Source organism: Rhipicephalus sanguineus, chromosome 2, assembly GCF_013339695.2.
Source record: "Rhipicephalus sanguineus isolate Rsan-2018 chromosome 2, BIME_Rsan_1.4, whole genome shotgun sequence".
In the NCBI taxonomy this organism is placed as follows: Eukaryota; Metazoa; Arthropoda; class Arachnida; order Ixodida; family Ixodidae; genus Rhipicephalus; species Rhipicephalus sanguineus.
In genome coordinates this window covers 19,767,551-19,790,126 of record NC_051177.1, presented here as the reverse complement: position 1 = coordinate 19,790,126, position 22,576 = coordinate 19,767,551, and the positions used below count along the sequence as shown (strand labels likewise).

Sequence of the window (22,576 nt, the reverse complement as noted above, 5' to 3'; positions counted from 1 at the left end):
TGACGAAGACTTGGACAAAAATAGGTAAACACACACTCGTAAATATTCAATATTAACAAGCAACCAGCGCCATAGAAAAGCGTCTCCCGTAGTACCAAGGGTCGTGTATCGCAGTATAATAGAAACCTTAAAGGGATGATGTGGCATTATACACCTTCCCTGTATTTGTAACGCGTTGTGCGCATGCGTCCAAGGTTGCCTGCGCCTATGTCATGGGTGGCTTGACCCGGCGTCGTTACTCTCTCGATGCACGAGCCAAGCCAAGTCATCGAAACGTCACTATACGCATATGCGCGGCCGCGCCGAGTAGCAGCGCGCGTCATTTCTGAGACGAAGTGTAGGTAGCATGTCGCTCCTAAATCTTAGCGACCTGGAAACTGCGTGCACGGTTGCATGAGCACGCTGAAAAGTTGCTCAAGACGCGCTGAAGAGCATGGGATCATTACGTCACTCGAAGGCAGCGCCACTTTAATGCATACTACTAACGCAGGCCTGTATGTGCATGTTTATGGAGTAATGTCTTTTAATATAAAGAAACGAACAATATTTCAATACTAACAAAAAAATCGTCGACCGCGCACAGCAATCAACGGCCGGGTTCATCGGATCGTTCATGTTTTTGCCGCCAGAGGCCCCACAGGTCATTTTTCGCGACTTTCAATTAAGAAATAAAAATATAAATCCATCTATCCCGAAAAAAAAAAAAACAGGGTTGGTTGTGAGTCAATGCTACGGACAATCTTTCCATCAGTGGAGTAATCTCATTTCATGTTCTGGGCAGTTGTCGGTCCCTTTAAAGGGGCCATGACACGGTCACCACACAATCTGTGATTTTCAGCGAAAAATAGAAGTAGAGGGTCTACTACATGCCTATACATATATGAAAAATGGACATTAAAAAAGTATATTTCAGCGCAAAAGAAGCCCTAGAAGCAGGGGCGTAGCCAAGGGGGTGGTTGGGGTTCAAACCCCCCCCCCCCCCGAAAATTTTCAATTTTGCTTGCGCATATATAAACACACACATACAAACGCGCGCACGAACATACATAATGTATGGTTGAACCCCCCCCCCCCCCCGAAAAAAATTTCTGGCTACGCCCCTGCCTAGAAGTCACCGGTTATAAACCCCGTCCACCACCGGCGATCGCCATTTTGCCATGGCGTGTGTGACGTCATGTGCTGCATGGGGCGGAGCCGTCGCCTTCTACTAAAGTTTCAGCCGCTGTAAATCGTTCAATTTCAGTGCCAAGCTGAAGAAAGCTAAAATATCTTGATGTTTCTTGATGATGAAGAAAGCTAAAATATCTTGAGCTGACCACGGGACAATATCGTTCGCCGGAATGCAGACGCTCGCACAGCAAGCTGCTTGTTACGTCTCGACTCGCGTGTGCGCCAGTGTTGCCCGACAACTACATTGACTTAGTAGGGTGGGGGGGGGGGTGCTGCGATGAACCTTCGCCCCCCCCCCCCTGATGGGGAACCCTGCGCACGCCTATGGTGGTGGGGCTATCGCAGTATCTTGTATCTTAAGATATAAATTAAGTGCTCGACCAAATGCGCTAAAATTTCGCCAGTTTATTTGTGAACGCACAGTGATTAACCCACGTAACACAGATTATGATCGAAAATTGGGTGACATGACCCCTTTGAAGACATGTTAGCGCATGTAAAAGTAAACCCTCATTCTACTTCCCACATAACTGATTGTTCTCGTCCCAGACGTAATACTCGCAAACACCTCCAAAATGACATTAGAGTTAAAAGCATTGGAAGCAATTACGTCCATCATATTGCCACGCGCGTTTATTTCGTTATTTTGATGTGATCGGGTTTCGCCCACAAAAACTGTAAGCACCGCTAGGCGCAGGCCGCGCCGCACTGTTTTAGAAACTTCTCGATTGTTTTAGACCATTCAAATGACGTTATAGTTAAAAGCACCGGAAGTGTACTACGTCGATCATATAAAATCTAGTTTTACCTGCACTAGTTCAAGCGTCATCTATATGCTTGAATGTTCACTTTGTTACAAAGAGTATACATTGGCGAAATAGATCAGCCTGTCGCTGTTACATTAAACGGGCATCGCGTGCACACGGCGAAGAAGTTACCGTAGCGGTGGCACAGCATTTTAATGTGGCTAGTCATAACTTCGAAGATCTCAAACTGTGCATACTTCAGTCAAACTTCAGGTCCTCAAGAGTCAGAAAATATATGTATACAGAGTCATACCTTATTCACAAGTTCATTACACTCCAGCCAGCAGGTATAAACGTTTCTAAGGGGGATCTTGAATGCATCTGATATGGTACATACACAACGAAAACCAGTGGGACTTCAGCCTTTTATCTAGGAATTTCGCACCGCCCTGATCATCGTGAAATTATCATTTTTAGTTGGTGCTCACTTGTGACATTCCTGACTCAGCTTGAACTCCCACTTCCTACCCTTTCAACGCTGAAAAAAAAAAAAAAAGAAAGAAAAACGAAACGACACAAGGCGTGCGCCCCTTTACCCCACTCCCCTTGTTTTCTTTCTTATATTGATGTGTTTTAGCGTTACTCATCCAATTGAAGACGCCAGCTTACCTCAATATCCCCTCCCCCACCCACCCTACCTTCCCGCTGGCTCTTAAATATATAATACAGCTTTTGAAGAAGTTAGTTACGTGCTTCGAAGTAGCCTTATTTTTGCCTCAACATCGAACTTTAACGCACAGAAAAACTGAAAACATTGGCTTTGTGGCAGTGGCGTAGCCAGGGGGTGGCACACCGGGACCGGGCTTTGTGGTATGAAAACGAGTATTCCATAACCGCGCTAATTTTGCTGGCTATACACCGGTTCGTGTTCATAACCATTGGCTCTAGAACACTTGATGATACCGGATCCTATAGCATAAGTAATGCTAAGGTTAAATGTCTAACGCGCTATACAGTGCACCTTGATAAAAGTTACGCAGGCTTCGTGGATGTGTCGGCCCCGACAAAGTCAAAGAGAAGCAAGCCAACGCCGCTGACACCGGAATTTCTGTGACACGGGCTCTTCAACGCTATCTCTTTGAAACAATGTGCCGGGTGCTTCGAAAAAATGTGTCTGAAAAATCCTGAAAATAAGGGAACTGCAATATTTGCTCGCTACCTTGAGCATTACAGTTTCTGTGGCGGCAGACATTTTAAGATGACCAGAGACATTGATTATGGCAGTGATGATAGAGAGTACGATAATTAACCTTTTAATTAGTGGAGACAGGTGGTGGGGTCAAGTGGGAGAATTGAGATCCTTCCTGCGAAGAGCCTATCTTCGCTTTGAGAATGCCAAAAAACGGACGCTGGTAGTTTTAACAGGATAATGAAATCCGTTGAATTTCGCCTGCGAAACCGAAACCGTGACGTCCATACTCTTCCGTGACGTCCAGAATGAGCGAGCGATGAGCCATCGTTGTACTTCGCTTCGTGAGTGTGAAGGCTGCACTTGCCATGATTGCACGCATGGCGCACATTGGTTAACTAGTGCAGAACACCACTGCTAACGTTGTTACAAACAGTGACGTCATTCTGGTTGTCGGCTATGGTCTTCTTGCGCGTTTCGGTTCCGCCGCTGAATCTGGTCGAATTTCATTCACTCCTCAAAAATTACCAGCCGTCGCTTTTCAGAAATCTCAAAGCGGCAGCGGACTCTTCGCAAGAAGGACCTCAATTCTCTCACTTGACCCGACCGCCTATGCACTCTAATTAAAAGGCTCATTATTTAAATTGTACAGTTAATATTGTAATCAGCGTCTTATACATATGCCTACCGCTATAGAATATGTAACTGTAAAGGTAGCGAGCAAATGTCTCATTTCCCTTATTTCTGAGGATTTTCCAACACATTTCTTGAAACACCCATGGCAACAAAACGCAACGATTGCACAATGAGTATGCGTCAGCGAAATACCTGCTTCTGTGCAACTTATTATACGTGAAAACATCACTGTTGCTAGGAGATCAGCTTGTTCTTCATAGATGTACACTTAGTCATGCCGAGATTGATAAAGGAGGTAAATAAATAAATAAATAAATAAATAAATAAATAAATAAATAAATAAAACAAGTACAAACGAGAAAACAAACAAAATAAGAAAACAGCGTTCATGTGCATATTACACATAATATATTTACCAGAGGACATTATTGGGTTTGTGTACGTACAAATTGTACATAACAACATCTAAGTGCAGCTATGCGAGGGATCACTGTCTTTGTGTTGAGAATGAGGAAGTGCTATCAATAATGTGAATTCAACAACTGCTTTTGTCAATGTATGATAAAAATATGACGGGTGTATGTGCTGGAGACCTTTGGCGCTAAAGGTAAGCACGGCATAGATACAGCTCGTAGGTACCGTTACACTACAGTTTTGTAAATACGGGCTTGATTCACATTACACTACCGACGTGTTTTTTTTTTTTTTTCCTTTTTAACCTAACGTCAATGCTTCGTTTAGTTGCATCTCAATGCGGTCCTGCGGACTCGGCACCCTAATTTGAGCAAACTCGTTGATATCTAGCCTCACAATTTCTCAGATTCCCATGATTAGAGCAGCCCGCGCAATATAAGCGCGGTCTTTTGTACCTTGCGCGCCTAGCTAGCTTTTTCGCGCACCCAAAAATCGTATTTCCCGCGCTTTATACAGACGACGCATTGGCAAAACCCAGCGAAATTATTCGCGGAGCACAGCTGGTTTGTGATGGGCATAGACGGGCACCGTTGTACCATTTTATTTGTTGCTCCGAGTAAAGTAAGAAAACCGTGACATAAATCGATGTGCATCTTCTTCTCATATAGCACGGCAATGGTTACAGAACGTAATTTGACGCCAAAGATTGGAATTGGTTCGAGACTACATTACGGAGCGGACGCGGCCTCTGTGCTGTGCATGGCTGCCCGCGGACTGATACAGCCACGGTGCGAAAAACTTGTAAACACTGTTTTCCCGTTGGGAACGTGTTGCTCCAGCCAAACGGGATTTTTTCGGCAGTTTTTTTGGCCGTTGTGCTATGATCGCCTGGTTGCGCTGTGCCTCGCTGGATGTAGAGTGATTGTTCACATCGCTATTTCATCCTGCCAAGATGTAGTGTGCGCAGAAAAAAGGAAGATCTTCTGGTGTGCTCCAAGCTACCTGCCGAGTTTTGACTTGTAGGCCTAATTTTCACCGAGGGAAATGGTGCTCATCCAGCTGAAGTTCCCTGCCGCTGACTGTTTGGTCAACATGAGAGAGCACTGAGGGGCTCTGGTCTGCCCACAATGTCCGGCAAGATCGCTTCGAGGTAAGCGGTGGTTATTTTTAAATCCCCTCGTAATCAACGCCCGATATCCGCAAAACTAGACGGCCATGTTCAGACGTCGCTTAGGCCTAGGTGTATCTTTTTCTCGCCTTTTTTCGATGTTGTGATCGCACTACAGTTCGTTTAAAACAATCCAGAAGGTCTGTCGAAGACCTGTGAGGACCGCCATGGTCGGGGCTAGCGCCGCCAGCTCACAGGGCCGCGGTGCCGACTGCGAAGTCGTGCTATCCCGACGAGTGAGACCTTGGCAGACGGCACTACGTGTTTCGCGAACGCTTAGCTGTAGCTGCTAGAAAGAGAGTTACTATCGGCGATCTTCACTGACGACGCTGAACTCGACGAGTTCTGTCCAACGTGTACGGCTGACATCGTCGCCGGTCCGGCATTACTCACCGAGCAGTCGCGTAGGTCGGCGCCACCGAGCGCACAGCAGCGACAGGACATTCAAGATGGAGCTTTAAAAGGACTCGTTTTTGTTGTGCTCGTTAACAGATTTATCTCTCGATGACAGGGTGGTGTCTTGCACTTTAGCGTTGCACGATGCCTATGTGCTGCTGCTGACAGCATTAAGAGGCTGGTGCATTTTAATCTAGAAGCTTCGTTTTGTATCTGCGTATGCAAGTGAAGTCTGTGATCGTTGCTCGCGACTGCGATTTGCATGATGTGCACTACAATGCACGAAACAAGCTATGCAGTTCGTTATCGCATGAGTTACCGATGTGGTGCCAGTATATTAAAGCGTTTTACGATACGAAGAAAAATTCAGAAGCGGCGAAAACGGGGAGGAAAAAAAAAAAAGAGTGCGAGCTGTGCTATTTGAAACCGGTCCAAATTCTCGTCGCAACGAGAGTCTGAGACGACCGGGCTTCTCGTTTTCGACGTCTCTCTTCTGTAGTACGCGAGTACTGTCCAAAAGCATGGCCACATTCGCGAATGTCTCGTAAGCCCGGCTTGGCAGGACGGGCAGGCAAGTGGGGTGATGCCCGAGGCTTTCGCAAACGAGGCCTGCGGTCACGGCGTAGTGCGCCGCCGCATCGCTAGTTGCCGATCTCGTGGTTTCTTTGAGTGAACACTTGCTGAGCACCACTTGGTGCTTAGCCTGGTGTCTGCGGATTCGTGCTCCTAGAATCCGTACTTCGTAGCCAGCGGGAAGGCTTGGCGGCGGCGGCGGCGGAGAACGCGGGGGAGAAAAAAAAGAATCTAGGCAGTGACCTAAATCTCGTCTCAACCGGTGTGTGGCCATGCTGAAACGACGGCTGTGCGTTTGGTAGCCGAGTGTGCGTTATTGGCTTACATCGAGACGCCTTGCCATCTTGGACTACCCTTCCGAAATCCATTGATCCAACAGCCTCGATGATGTGCACTTCCTGCGCAGAAGTGGACGTCGCTCTGTGTGCCAACTGTGCGGTGCTCTGATGTGCCTTACCTGTTCTGAGGCTGGTGTAATTCCATTGGTGCAAGCCATGAGTGTGTGTGTGTGCTGTGTGCTGTGGTCAACAAGCTATTCTGTTTGGCTTGTTCACAGGGGGTGGCCCTCACTACAAACACGTTGATTTGGTGGTGCTTTGTTCCTGTGTTTTATACTTGGGTCTGCCTTTGAGAGCTGGCTTCAGTTTGATTGTTCAATACCAATGAACTGTTTCGTTGAAGGATATCAAAGTTATTGTCCCCTGTTTCAACTTGCGCTTGTTACGTAAACTCCGCTGGTTGCATGTTCTGCTAACAGTGCAAAGACACAAAGTACAAATAAACGAAGACACAACACGAGTGCTGTACTGACTTGCTCAATTAGCTGTGGTTTTCCAGGTGATGGCAAGATCATTTAAAGATAGCGAGAGGTCATGTAACTGTGTCTGCATGTTTGGCATCCATTATTGAATAAGCAGCCTAACCAGGCATTTGCCTTTAGCGCAGTGCACACACTTTCACTGTTGTGCACTTCTGATAGACTGAGATGCATTTTGTTTGGACATTCGTCTGCCATTTAAGCTTGAATATTTTCATTCAGACTAAGTTGATATTACATGCAAGAATGACGGTTAAATTTGTGCATTCTCAAGTAACAGTATCATGCAGTTACTCATTCAAAACTTAAAGCAATCTGCTTTTAGAACAGCGCATTTATTCAATGTGTTGCTACTGTTTATATCCACTAATTTTATGGGCTAAACTTGTTATCCGATTTCAACAACTTCAGCTGTTCAGTTGTTTCCTTCCACAGCAACTATTATTTCCTCCTCTTTCATTCCATTGTTCAAAATTATTTCTTAGCTAGGGCTGGAGAATCTCTTCCTTATTGCTTTAGAGAAAACGTTCCAATGCCTGAATGTTAACGATACCTAAGGGTAACAAGACCTGCTATCTAGATACAGACATTATGTGTGGGAAATGTACATTTTGTAGCACACTGTACAGTGTGTAAGCAGTACAGGATCATCATTGCTCTAGATTTCAAGGGTATTTGTAAGGACATATTTTATATTTCTGGTTGAGCAGTGACAGTACTCGTTCGGTTCCTGTGCTTCAGTTGCAATGAAGACATTATTGTTGGTTTGCATTTGAAGCATTTGTATGTAATGATGATTGAGAATTAGCGTTTAACTTCCAACAGGTTAACCAGATTAGCTCAGCATAATCTTAAGCCTAAGGGAAGTTGATTTTCTCATCCTACTAGATTCTTTGTATGCCCACCCTGTGTTGCGGTAGATAGCATATTTTCCTTTGAAATCTTTTCCCTAGATATGTGCTCTTGTCATTTACTCATTGCATTTCCTTTGTAGCCATTGATGCCCAAATCTACTTGCAGTAAGCCCTTCCTCCCCTAGTGTCTTAAAAGTAAAGGAGCATCAGCTGCTTGCAAGGAAAGATAAACCATCTGCTAAGAAGACACTATTCTTTCACGTAGGTTTTGCAGAAGTTGTACTTGTAGGCCGTAGGGCAATACAGAATAGGAAACCCAAAATTTAATATGTGCAAAGTTGTTTTAGTCGGCCTCTCAGAATAAAAGCTTTAAATTTAGTACAGCATGACTGGTTTTGTATACGCTTGTTAGTCACACTTTGAGGAAAGTGTGGCACTGCTGTCTTAAGAAATATAAAGGTGTTTATATGCAGGCATTCTCATGAATGTGCGTATGTGGTATTATGTAGTCATGTCGGTTAAAGTTACCAATGCCTGCTGTACCCTATTTAATCTAAACGAGACATTCTTCTTTCTCTTTAGCCAACATAAATCGGGGTTTTGAACTGAAAAAGAAAATATGGGCTTGAGTTCAACACTCATCAGGTCGCTGCGGTTTCGTTCTAGCTTGGGGAAATTAAAATCTGTTCAGGTTCGGAATTCTTAACTGGTTGACGAACAGATTCAGGCACACTAGATTTTATCATCAGCATGTTGCACATTGTCGTTGCCTTAAATATGCTGATCTGAAGCACTCCTGGCAGCACTGCTCAAGTCACTGCACTAGTTAGTTAACCAGGACTTGTATTTTGTAATTCTCCATCTAATTTTCTTTTCATTCTCAATCATGTATTGTGAGGAGCACGCATGGCACATTCGTAAGCTTTGTCAGGAGGCGGAAGAAATTGGCCCGTTGGCAGATCGGGAGCAGCAATTGATGATTTTACATAGATATTTGTGAAATTTAGTGAAAATAGCTACAGCAGGCATACTCATGAGCATGGCCATCTTACGAGCATTGTGTTGCATGGCAAGCATGTGTGACCCTTTGACGCGTGTGTCCCTATGCTCCTTCATTTCTGTATTCTTTTCTATTGCTAACCACGTTGAGACAGTAAAACAGCAGAAATTTACAAGTATGTTTGAAGAGCGAAATTTTCAAGCCTGGTTGAACAGGAACGTCAGAGGAAAATGACTGCCAAATATTGAGATGAAATAAAACAAGAAGTTTCATAGTCTGTGCAGCAACAAAACTCTAGGTAATTTGATATATCTACACTGCATATGACATGGCAGCATTACATCTGGTGCACGATGACATTGAAATGAATGATGAAGAGAAGCGTGGTGTGTCACAGATGCATCTAGTGTTGAGGGCAGTGCTCGTTGAGTGCGTCAATCATATTGAAGGACTACAAACATGTCGAGAGCAATGAAACTATAATGTGCTTTGTCTCAGTTGAGTCAGCATATTGATAGGATGCACAAAGGTGATAGATACAAACCAAGGAGGTTGAAAAAAAACTTCTCTAGTGGAGGTTCCCTATACGCGCCCATGCAAGCGGGTGAAGCCTGGGAAACCGGTTGGCAGCCATCTTGCTCCAGGCAAGAGGGAGCGCAGCTTGAGCGCGAGCAGCGTAATTGTGAGCTTCCGCAGGGGCGTTTCAGCATGAGAACGGGACAGTTGGTGTCACTTATTTGGCCCAATTTTTTTTTTTTGTCCTACGAGATTAAACAAGGCAGTTTCTTACACCATAATACATGGGCTGAAGCCTGTTTGATAACACATAGGATTCGCTTGCAGCATTCCTGAAATGAAGCACATGGTGGAGCCAATAAGTGGTACTTAAAATTTTATTCAGCCCCTGCTTTTATACAATTTCAAAAGGAAAAACAAGCATATACAATGTAGTTTATACGTGAATCGAAAAAGCAACAAATCCCACAAGAACTTCAAATTGCATCATAATGCAGACAATCACGAAACTAACCACATTAAACACGCACCCTTAAAGGGACACTAAAGGGAAACAATGAATTGGTTTAGATTGATAAAGTGTGCTCGGAGAACTCTTGTGTAGTTTATTTCACCACCATAGGTTTATTATTAGAGGAGAAAACCAAGTTCAAAGTTTCATTGTTAAATTTCGCGCCGAACTTTGCAATTCGGGACGTAAAAGACTTCAGAGAGCATTTAACGTATTTTGGCGCCACTGGCTCGACGAAATTTCCAGAAACTCGTTATGTCAAGCCTCTGGCCCCCTCAGAAGACAATGTACTTCGATTTAACTGATTAGGAACTACGTAGGCCCAAGCAGGTGCCGTCAAAAATATGTGATGTCACGGCAAATGGTGCGGGAATTTCAAGGTGGCCTCGCCACCTGTATTTTCTTTTTGCACGTTTTCTCGCTTATTAAACATCTTCGCGCAGAAAGCGTGGTGTTTTTGGTATCGTGGAAGACTACTTTACTAATGCGAGAAAAATCGTTTTGCTCTTTAGTGTCCCTTTAACAACTAAACCTAGCAAAAGAACAGATACAAAAGTAGACTAGTTCACCAGCTTGCTAGAGCTCTTGTTTACGCATATTGCTGACAATCACGAAACTAACCATATGAAACACGCGCCCTTAAAAAGTAAACACAGCAAAAGAAAAGATACGAAAGCAGACTAATTGACGAGCTTGCTGCAGCTCTTGTTTACGCTTGTTTACAAGTTTTAAAAAATAACAGTCCTTGTCAGCCGTGTTCTTACTCCGCTCTGGAATTTTTCCGGATGATTTCTTTTGAAATGTGGTGAAGCCTGATTTTACAGCGAAAGCTGTTATCAGATCACAACGTCAGTGGGGTATAGTTCACCGCTGCCGCCGGTGTCAGTAACCACTATCGTGCAAAATAAAAAAATGAAATAAATAAAAATATCCAGGATCGGGTAGGATTCAAACCCGGGTCCTGTGCGTGGCAGTCGGGTATTCTACCACAGAGCCACGCTGTTTTTTTTTTATCTGTAGAAAACCGGATACAAGAGATCACATATTTTTGCACTATTGGGAAGAGGTCTACTTCTGGAATGTTTTACAGAGAACGCTGAAGAAAGAGTTTCCTCTGCATCCACTTGGAATCAGGTTTTTGCAGACAGAAAATGAGGATGGAATGCCTTTTGACCTAATTATGCTTCTTGGCCTCCACTGTTTATGGCGGGCAAGAATGGCCGGATTTCACTGCGACCCTGACAGGCGCCCTGCACGTGTGCTTTTTCGCGAGATAATTGGTCAATACAAAAATGTGCTCCAACAAGAATTTGTTCCTGACTGGCTGGCCAGGGTTGAACCTCTGGAATACCACAAGGAATTTTAAAGAAAGCCAGTCCTATTTTTTTTTCGTCTTCCTTATTTTTTTGTTGGTTATCTTGACATTGTTGTGTATTACTGTAAATGGTGTCTATTATTGATGTACTTGCGACGTTAATAAGCCAGTAATAAAAAAGAAAACAGAGCCACGGCGGTGACTGAGACTCCTTTGCAAAAACATCCTATACAAGCGTCATATCGGGCACGGAATCGCATTATCATGTGTAATATAGCTCGTCAGAAGAGTAAAATAACAACCAGGAGTCACACAATGCTAATTGCGCAACGAATGTGTGGTTTAAAGCTTCGCACCCACTACAAATTGCTCAAACATAATTCTTCATTGTCATTACCCGCAGGCAACATCAACAAAGTTCACGTAATGCCTTACAGATGTGTAGCGGGTACCTCGTTTATCCACAGAAATATGAACAATGGCATAGTGATTGCTTCCCTACTTCACAAAAATTATGATTTGTGGCGTAGTGGGTACCTTGCAAGTGTACCTGTATTAGTTTCCCCAAGAGAGTTTAGAACGAGCTCTAGAAAGGCTGCTCTTCCAGCTTTCGCTGTGACTGTACTGCGCGCTCCGCGCAATCCGGCGTTTTTTATGTACAGCCTGGCAATCTTCTTCCACAAATTGTAAACGTGGTTGTCAAGTGGATTGCAGTCCAACAAATGAGACGTGCACAACACTCGTTTGTCATAAAAGGCGACCACCCCAAGCGACCACCCACACGTGATCTGCCTGGAGCAACATGGCGTTCGTCAGCGTCAGTGGCGGCGCACCGCCTCCACTCCAGAAGTTTTTTTTTAGCCTCCTTGATACAAACTCAGCAGAGGGTAGCTACTTTGCATAAATGATTTCCTTCAGGAACCTGGTTGTGTTCGCAACAGCAGTACACCAGAACCACTCATATGAGCCACCATTTGAATCAGTCTCTTCATGTAGACTGCAACAACTGTTGTCGCTTATGCTTTGAACTGCTTTGCTCCGAACCAATATTAATTTTTCATTTCAGGTTTGGCTTGGGCTCAAGCACTTTCAGTCAGTATTAGTTTAGAGTTGGGTTCAGTTATGGTAAAATTCAATTCCGGTTTTAACGCGATAGCGTTAAAGAGCTCGTTTCGCAGAAATTTCGGTGTCGGCGTCATTGGTTGTGAGTGAAAAATCATCATCTTGTCCGTGAGTGAAAAATCGAGAAAGATGCAGATAAAATAAATAATAAAAAATCTTCAGTTTGAGTGAGAATCGAACCCAGGCCGTCTACAATTCTACATGGCAATCAGGTGTTCTACAACAGAGCCACGCTATTGCTTGAAACTTCACGCAGTCGTTCCTTTCCTTACGGCACGGTTGAGGCATGCACCGAGAACTGAAGCGAGGCTATCAATTGAGGAGGCGATGTGCACGGGGCCTGATTACTGCTATCGCATTCTACTCTTGAACGCGAAGCTCAAGCGTCCTTGGTTCAGTTTGACATCCTAATATAGATATCCACAGTCTGGCTGGATTCTCTTGTTTAAACATTTAGGAATGCAGTTTGAGGGGCAATGTTTCAAGATAAATTTGTTGTATTTGAAAAATCAGTTGCATTGGTTTTATAGAATTTAGCAAGCATTCTGAAGTAGCATAAGTTAGAGGTTAGGACTAGGTCACTGAGGACTGGTGCCATTCAAGTGCAACTGGGTGCATAATTTGTAAGGATGTGCACCTGGATTGCGCTGGTTGTGTTTGCATCTCATTTGAGGGATCTTTTTACCGTTCTGTAGTGGCTGTATTTTGAACATGGAATGGAACGAAGAGTGTGCATGCAAAAAATCACGGAATCGAATGATATTGCCGCAGCTGCACCTTCTATGATGCCAAGGGGCCCTCACTAGCAAGAGTGATCAAAATAACGATGATAGGGGGGGTCGAGGCTCCAACTATCAGCTCCGCAGCTTATGTGTCGGTCATTTTTTCTTTCACTGCTCTACAATATCAATGAAGATTAATAGCATGCATCTGTCATGCTCCCCTTCCAAAAATAAATAAAATGCCGGTTACACTCTTGATATAGTCAACTGCTGGCACATAATTTGTTTATGAATGGGGACCTTCAATACATTTTGCATGATCTAGCTGATCCTCTCCTGTGTTGTTGGAGCTGGGGGCGCAAGGATTGCCAGTTTGGTACACCAACTAGATAAGTGGGTATCAAATTGTTAAATAAGGCATTTCACTTGTGATGCAATAGTTTGAAGCACTTGCAGGTACCTTGTCATGATAAAGCACTAGACCATTCTGGATATGAGCAGATGTGGCATTCGTTCTGCTGCAGAGTATGTCTTGCAATATCAGTGGCATCAAACCGAAAAAGATTAAAGGGCCATTTTCCGTGCTCCAGGGGATTTGCTGTTGCATATGCTCTACTGTTAGGTGCTGGGAACAAGTCACCATTTTGAAGTGTTACCTTTCAGTTTAATACTATTGGAGAAGCCCACATCAGAGAACACCACACGTATTATGGCAGGATAAAGCTACTCGCATGGAACGAAATATACTGTAGAATTAAGTCTTCAGAAATCAGAAGCTTATCCTTCAGATCATTCCCATGGTGGTTGAACGCTCGCAACACCAGATTACCCCCTAATTTTTATAGTATGAAACTCCATGCCAGACTTTGAGATACAGCTCAGCACCTTGGCATGTCCTTCATGATCAGATGCCTACAATGCATTGAATATCTTGGTGGTCATTGTCCCGCAGGGGCGTAGCGAGGAGGGGGGGGGGTTAACTATACTTCATGTACTTTCGTGTATGCGTTTGTATGTGTGCATGTATATATATACATGCAAAATTTTAAAAATTTGGGGGGAGGGGGGAGTATTCTTACACCCCCCTCCCTCCTTCCCTTGCCTCGGTATGCCACTGTTGTCTGGCCATTAGTATCATATTAGGTAACCACCAAGCCCATGCTTCTGGTTAGGTGCTGTGAATGGGCTGTTACAAAGAACAGTTACTAGCCTTGTAGCTTTTACAAGATTGTTTCAGTAGTGTATACTGAAACATTTGTAGAATCGTAACCAATTTAACAAAAGTTCGATTTCATTTCAGTTGAACTTTTGTGTTACAGCAAAATACAGGTCCTGTGGAGCATTAACGGAAAGTAGTTGCACAGCTACATAATCATATTCTTTGGTGATGGTTTTATTTGCTGTAAAACACACAGGGAAATGGACAGCAAAATATGAGCTGTTGTAGCAGCTCGCACTGAAACAAATAGTCTCAGGGGTCACTTGCTACAAACACTGCCCTTATGCATTTTTTTTTCTCACAGTTGCTATTGTTGAGTATACACCTGTAGATAGAGCTGAACAAAGTCGAGTTGCATAAACAAATGCATTCTCCTCTGTGTACAATATGCAGCAGGATTATACTATGCTGTCTTGACTGGCAACCTCAGTGCTAAGCGACACTCACTCAAGTTGACTACGAAGTAGCTCTTATGAAGGATAGTGTTACAATTTATGGCGTGAAAAGGCTTTCGCAGTTACATGAGCCTAAAAAAGAAAAATATAAGCTTTACACTTAAATGCTGCTGGCTGCTGTATATCAACCTCACTGCTCACTTAATGCTGTACATTCCACTGCACTGGCTACACTAAAGGCACAGTATGATACAAATCGGAAGCCTGCACATATACTAGTCTGCACAGTTTGAAAGACCATGATTACAAATGTTTTTATATTGAAGATCATGAAAAGTATTGCTGTCAATGCCCGCTATTGTATACAGATAGCGCTGTCAGCATCAGTTTCGATGCTGCATATTATAACACTTTACTTTTCATTCACTCTTGCCATATTGATGCAGTAAACTATGCTAAATATGCAATCAATAAGTGGATATGTACATAACTGCAAGGAATTCGTTTAACAAATCAGGGTTGAGATACAAAAGAAGCAAGCGATATCTTTTGTAAACAAGGGAAGAAAATAACTCAAGCCTGTAATTACATTGTAGGGAAGCCAGCAATCTTTTGAGTACCTCAAGAGTGATTTTTGTCAAACTATGTAAAAATTTGCTGTTAGTAATAACTTGATGAGGGCTAGTTTGTTCATATATAGAAATGAGGGTGAAACAGCGCAACTAGAGCAAGGACACGAAGGAACAATTACCACAGGACACATGCTGGCTGCCAGCTGAAAGGACATTTGAAAAAAAAAACAACAGCCTTTTACACAATCCCTGAATAGGATTGCGTGCATTGGTCACAATTGAATTGAAGTGAATTGAACTCTATTAAACGAAATATGGTCAAACAAGAACATGTTACAAGCATCTGGATCCTCAGCAGAATGCTAGTATGGATCCGTGCAACTATAACATACTTAAATGTACAGGCAGGAGACAGAGTTACGAAATCATTTAACGACATGTTAGCTTAGCATACAGAACATATCGAAAACATTTAACTTATATACAACAAGTTGAACAGTACTTTAGGTTTCGCATACTAAACATAATTAAAACATCTAATATTTTTATACATCCATTTAATAGCATTTACGGTTAACCTTAGAGAACATAATTTAGTTTAACAGCGTGTCAGGTTATATTACTAAAACATATAAATATTCTAATGTAGTTCCTTATAGTGATGTTTAAGCAGCAAAATGAAAGCATTGTGTTGTTTTACTTGAACACAATGATGTGCCAACACTAGAAAGTTGGAAGAGATGAAGTGCTGACACATTTGTTCCTTTTTTTCAAATACAGAAGGACTCTGTGATTTCACTTTCCTTCTTAGCTTTTCCTATGAACTTCGTTCTGGCGAACATAGGAGTACATGTGCACATCTTTCAATGATCACCTGACTGACTTCCATTTACATCCTTCACGTTATTGCAGTGCTGACGAGCATAATCATTCAGACACTTTGCTGTTGGCCTATATAGACTTTTAGTGGCACGAGCACCAAGCGACACTTGTGTTTCTCTTCCAAGGATGTCCGGCTGAACACTCACTTCTGGTTTTCCAAATATTGATAAAATGCCATCTAGAAAATAGAAACTGATGGTTCTAGTTCAAGTTAAGAGTTATATTACGATGCATATGATGTCTGAGCATAACATTACTTAAGGTAAAGGGCCAGTTAACTATCAGGATAATAATGAAAATTAATTGATTGTGAGCAGCTGGGATCATGGCGGCACCTGGCGGAGCAGACTGAACCATGTGCTTCTTTCTACGTGCCCTCTGAGATCTACTTACAGTTGTTATCTGAGATAACAACTGTATTTGCAGTAGGCATTCTAGGATAGTTTGAAACAGCCAATGTTATGCGCACAGTCGTTCATTTCCTTACGCCATGGTTGAGACATGCACCGAGAACCAAAGCCAGGCTAGCACTTAAGAAGGCAATGTCCAGGGGCCCGATGTCCAATGTCCAGGGACTCTTGAAGGCGAAGCTCAAGCGTCATCCAAGTTTTTTCTACAATTCATAGGTATCTCATATACCACAATACGGCTGGCGCTGGGGGGGGGTGTGGTTCAGTGGTTACGGCGCTCGGCTGCTGACCCGGTAGGCGTGGGTTCGGTACTGGTTGTAGTGGTTGCAGGAAAATGCTAGAGGCCTGTTTACTGTGCGATGTTAGTGCATGCTAAAGAACCCCAGGTGTTAGAAATTATCGGGAACCTTCCACTATGGTGTCTCACATAGCCTGGGTTGCTTCGGCACATCAAACCCCGTAAACCAACCAAGCAACCAGACTACAGTGCACATGCAGTTAGTAAAACGTGTTTTCTGATTAGGTATGCATGGGTGGGGGGAGGGTGTACTATTGTGAGGAAAAAAATTGGGTTGTGTGTTTTCATACTGGTGTATACCGAGGATAGCTTGCAGGGGCACTGTACAAGAAAGCTTTGGAAAAGGAAAAACTAAGAAGGAAAGGGAAATCACAGAGGCCTTTTGTACTGAAAAGGAGGAGACAAATGTGTCAACGCTCCTAATCTTGTATGAGAGATGAACTTTTTGAAAGAAAAATTGTAAGTTTTGCTTTAGTCATTGTGACCGCTATACGCATGTCTATTCTGGCATGTAAAAAACATGGCTTTTCCTCAAAGAAACTTTCAGGTGGCAGTTGGCACTTGTCCCGTGGTATTTCTTTCTTGGCGTCTATGTTCTAGTCATGCTGTTTCATCCTCAGTTCTGTGTAAAAAGTTTTTCTCAACTAGCGCTGCATCCGATAAGTTTCTGTCGCTGCCACTGCTTTAAGTACGTTGTTATTGTTTACTGGAAACACATATCAAGAAGCATAAGCAATCGTTCATTGAAATTGTATGCTCCTCTGGAAAAATACAAGAACTCTCAGGATGCCCAAATATCCGTAGTGATTTGAAGTTAAGTGAACCCTTTCAACATCTGATAATCCCCTTGTTCAATTCTAAGATAAAAAAGGAAATGACAGAAGCATCATTTTATTGCAGACAGCAGAACTGGAGCACTTGTGACAAGTTGTACTGCTTTACTTTTATTTCTGTGCGTTTGTATTTTGGTCTACAAGAAGGTCACGAAGAAATAGAAAATCCTGGTTGTGATTTAGTCACTGCCTGCATTCTGGCTGTCAACCTCTTATCTTGTAGAGGGTATGAGTGGCCTGAAAGATAGGCTAATGTCAGTGCTGCCGTTCAAGGGGAATGACATGGGCAGTGGTGAAAACACATAATTTTCTATGTTCTAAACTTGGATAAGTAACACTTCCTCCACATTATAATATTTCGCAGGCATAATTGTGGCTATGTTCTATGCACTGTGCTTGTTTGGGGACTTCATGTACATTCATGTTTATGCAGCCTTTTCAAAGTGGGGTGCATCTGTAAGGTTAAAGTTAGTAAAGTTGTTTTTTCCTATGCCTTTTTTTTTTATTTGCCTGAAAAGGGCCTTGTCATATGTATCTTCCTATTTGTCATTTCCATGCAGTAATGGGAGGAATTCAACAAGTGCATATTTCTTGAAGAAATAAGATCACATGAGTGCATTGTCACAGCACAGTTATTCAACAACAGGAACGTTGAAGGTGCATCATAGCGTTTGCAGTATTGCTAACCTCATGCCATTGCAATGTTGTGGGATCTCTGCAGATCTGATGTTTTAGTGACCATTGCTAGACCTTCATATAGTATATCTTCTCAATCAAGTTACGTTGTGCAACTTTTCTTGCTCATGTAGCTACCCTGTTGAGAATGAGGAAAGTAGTACGCAGGTTTCTGTTTGGTTTGTAAACATGAGCATTAATTATTAAGAGTGCAGGTAGAACATCTGTTGGTTACAAGTTTTGTATTCCTTTTACTATAAGCAGTAGTAGCAGTTAGAATTTAATGCATTACAAAGTGGGAAGGTTGATTTTTGTCAATATTATCATTGTATAGTTGCACACAGACAGGCACACGTGCATACATGTACCAAAAGCAAGCACTATTGTGCTCAGTGTCAGCTACCATGTGCAACCACCTTGATATGCATTTCTGCATTGTAGTTCATACTGAGCTGAGCATGCTTATACAAGCGGTAGGTTATATTATTATATAGCTTGGGTGATAAATATACCGCTGCAAGAAAGGCAACCAAGATATAAGCACAAGCAGAAAAAAAAAAGACAAGGAAAAAGATCAATGTTTAGACATAATGCAAGCATTCTACTCTAGCATACACAATTGTGCATTGTGCTGTTTTGAACAGAAGAGGACACTTGTTTGTGGAGTAATGCAGCTAAAAATAGGGTGAGAATACAGCATGCTATAATTGGGTTAGTTTTATATGTGGTTCTAACCTTTTTGTGTTAAGAGGCTCTTGAGAAGTCATGGGCAAATTCAAACACATCGATGTGCTTTAACACATTTCGATAATGTAGTTTGTCTTGAATCCACTATGATATTTTGCATTGTAAGATGACTCATAGCTGTGGAAGCTATGTTGATTGAATACAAGCCTAATGCATGTAGGTGATGCAATGGCCCAACACAAGCCCATCCATCCTGCAAGGCTGTTACTCTTGCTCTGCAAACTTTTCATCTGCCAAGCTCACTGGAACGAGGTAGTTTCAGTGTTAGGACCAGATTATCCAAGGATGTGAGATCTAAGTTTTTTCAGTGTCACAAAGAAATCACTTGAGCTTGGAAGAATGAAGGCATGACATCAAGGCTACAACGTTGCATGCAGCTAATGTGACAGATCATAAGCTCCATAGTTTGCAGCAGAACTAGTCCCATGTTTTTCTGCCATTTTAGAAGCCCAGTGCTATTTACTTTTGAGTAGCTGAGCAAGTGTTTGGCAGGGTATAACTTGTTTTTTTTTTTTGGTTTTTGCTTTTGACCTCTCCAAGTGTTAATAGGTGCAATGATAGGTGTCATGATTTAACAGGGGCCGTAGTGCTTCTTCATTGAGCCAGAAGTGGTAGTAGCTGTGAGGTAGCACTCTCTTTACACTGCTGTAGCTCGTGGTTGCATGTTCGCAATCTTACATTGCTTTGCGGTGATGGTGAAAAAAACAACAAATCAGCACCTTTAAGATGCATGTACTTAACTACAAACTGACCTTGGGACAGCTACAATCAACTTGATAAAGTGCGATCATTCATTGTTCAAAAAAAGACTTCATGAATCGCATATAATCTTTTCTAGCTTTTCCTTGTGTGGAGTTGCAGAAGCTTGTTTTCCGCGCGTACAGCGATCCTTTTATTAATGGTCTGTCTGTGGAGCCCGTTTGCTGTCTGTAGTTATGCACCACTGTACTCCGCCGTAGGCGTTTATTGTTTCCAAGCGCGACCATGCTTCATTTGGTAAACAAGGCGTTGAACTCTTGCTGTATTACGTTCCACAAGCGAGCGTCGTCTTCGACCTTGACGGCGTTTCCTTGAAGTGAGAGTACGCGAATCCATGTGGACAACCTAGCACGAAATCTGATTAGAACAAAAATAACAATAAAGGTGCAAAGAAAAAGGAAACAATGTGTACCAAGTACAGGGCGTCTGGTACAATTAGCCGGGGACGTGCGGTTTCGGTCGCTGCTGCTGCTGCTATCGGTGGCGTCGGCCGCGCAGTTTCGGTCCCGCTATCTCCGCGGCCGCAGAAGCTGGCCCCGTTATCTCTCTCTCCTATGGACCGCCGAGAAGACCCTTATCGGACTGCCTTGCCGACCTCGCGTCTACTGATGCCGACTCATGCGCGGTACAAAGCCGAGCACGGAATGGTCGCGTGCAGGATGCGGCCAGCTTGACGCAAGCGTTGCTTTATTTTGCGAATATGCCGTAACCTGACCTGTCTCGCTCGCAGAGGTCGTTTCCGAGCTTGACTACGTCTTGTGTGTGCACGCCTTTGGCAAAAGAAACTGAGTTACAGCGCGCTTGTTCGCAGCCTTACCTATACGGCGTTTTTGCATTTGCACTCTCGGAAGGTCTGCATCGTCCTTATTTTTGTTAGCGCTTAGCGCTTGGAGCTGCATCCGGGCTTCATTGTCGTATCCAGGCGGAGGGGGGAGGGGTAGTAGTGAGTAAATGGCGGATCAACCTAGGATCACGGACGGACGGACGGACGCGCGCGCACGCACGCACGCACGCACGCACACTCACTCACTCACTCACTCACTCACTCACTCACTCACTCACTCACTCACTCACTCACTCACTCACTCACTCACTCACTCACTCACTCACTCACTCACTCACTCACTCACTCACTCACTCACTCACTTTCGCATTTACTGCGACTCATGTTTAGTGTATTGTGATAGATTCGAACCCCAGAATTATCGAGTTACCATGGCGTGACGTGATCACGTAGTTGCGCCCGTATTTACGCTTGCTTAAACTGTGCGTGCGATCAATCCCGTCAGCCACGCGTAGTAATTTGTTTGGATTAAAAATGTGCACACGCTTGGCTATTCGTGCATATCGAACCAGCCTCCTCTTGCCGACAGTTCTTGGACGCATTTCTCTGCCCGATAGAGCTATAGAAGTTTTTAACAAGCGAAAGCTTAGCTTGTTAAATCAAACGCATTAAAATAGAAAGCATAATTGTTTTACGAAAACTCTGGGATCTCTTTCGGAATTTCGAATGAACCACGTCCAAGGTATCATAGTCGACAGTATTTGATGCTTCTTTAAAGCGCACGTGACGGATGGCACGAGAGGACTACTGCTGCTGGAAAGGGCAGGAAAAGACACGCCCAGTGCTCATTTCAGAGCTGTGTATTCTGCACATCATTTGCAACCTGGCTCGACATTCCCGCCGTGCGTGTGTGTTGTGAAACTACAACGGAAGCCGATGTTTCAAAACAATTCTGGGATATTATGTGGCAAAACCACGATGCGGCTATGAGGCACGCTGTAGTGGAAGACTTCGAGTTTAGTTTGAGTTTATTTTTTACCACACAGTTTCACAGTAAGCGTTTCGGACAGTGAAAAAAAAAAAAAAAAGCTGCATGGAGCAGCTTGAAGTTGCCCACGTCCCCAGGTTCGCTGTGGCAACAAGACGGCAGAAGCAAAATAACTTCCAAGACAACTCGAACCAGCAATACCCCTGCTATACATAAAAAAAAAGTTATACAAAGAGAGAAATATTACTACATGCAGACATGTTCAACAAAGCATATTCAAAATAGAAGTATTAGAGAGCGTGCGCACAATTTCACAAGTAATTTGAAATTATTTAGTGTATTGGGCAAGCAATAACACAATGCATCAAAACCATTGTTAGCGCGCGTCCTCGGAACCACTCGGAACGTACCAATGTTCTCAGTGTCGGTTTAGGCGCGTAGAAGGGTTTAGTTGTAGGTTAGCTAAACTGCGGACTAACATTGACCACTTGGGGTTCTTTAAACTTGCACTCGAATCTAATTACGTGGGTGCTTTCACATTTCGTCCCCATTGAAATGATGCCGCAGTGGCAGGGAAGTGAAACCGCGTTGTCGAGCTTAGCAGTGCATCACCTGATCCGCTAAGCAACCATTGGTGGACCATTCGAAATTGAACATGTTACAGTAGCTTAAACAACGTGGGTCACCGGTGACCCGAACGCGCCGAGCGAGAATTAAAAAATACGGGCGCTCCTATCAACTAGTTGCGCCATCTAGCAGATTCTGTAAGCTCTGATATTTTGTTTCCTGTATAGTGAATTTTTTCCCGAGCGGCGGCGATTTTTAACAGCGACTCAAAGATAGCGGTTCGCTTGGTTTGTTCGCG

The 22,576-nt window shown here is 43.4% G+C and overlaps 1 protein-coding gene across 1 annotated transcript in view; it reads left to right on the top strand.

The window, feature by feature from the left end:
- Positions 1–4,939: 4,939 nt before the first annotated feature.
- The window catches only part of LOC119382492 (AF4/FMR2 family member 4-like), a 178,224-nt gene continuing 160,587 nt past the window's right edge, over positions 4,940–22,576 (top strand). The window contains 1 exon segment of the mRNA XM_037650203.2: positions 4,940–5,305. Within this exon segment, the coding sequence (XP_037506131.1) occupies positions 5,283–5,305 (23 nt within the window). The 5' untranslated portion in view covers positions 4,940–5,282.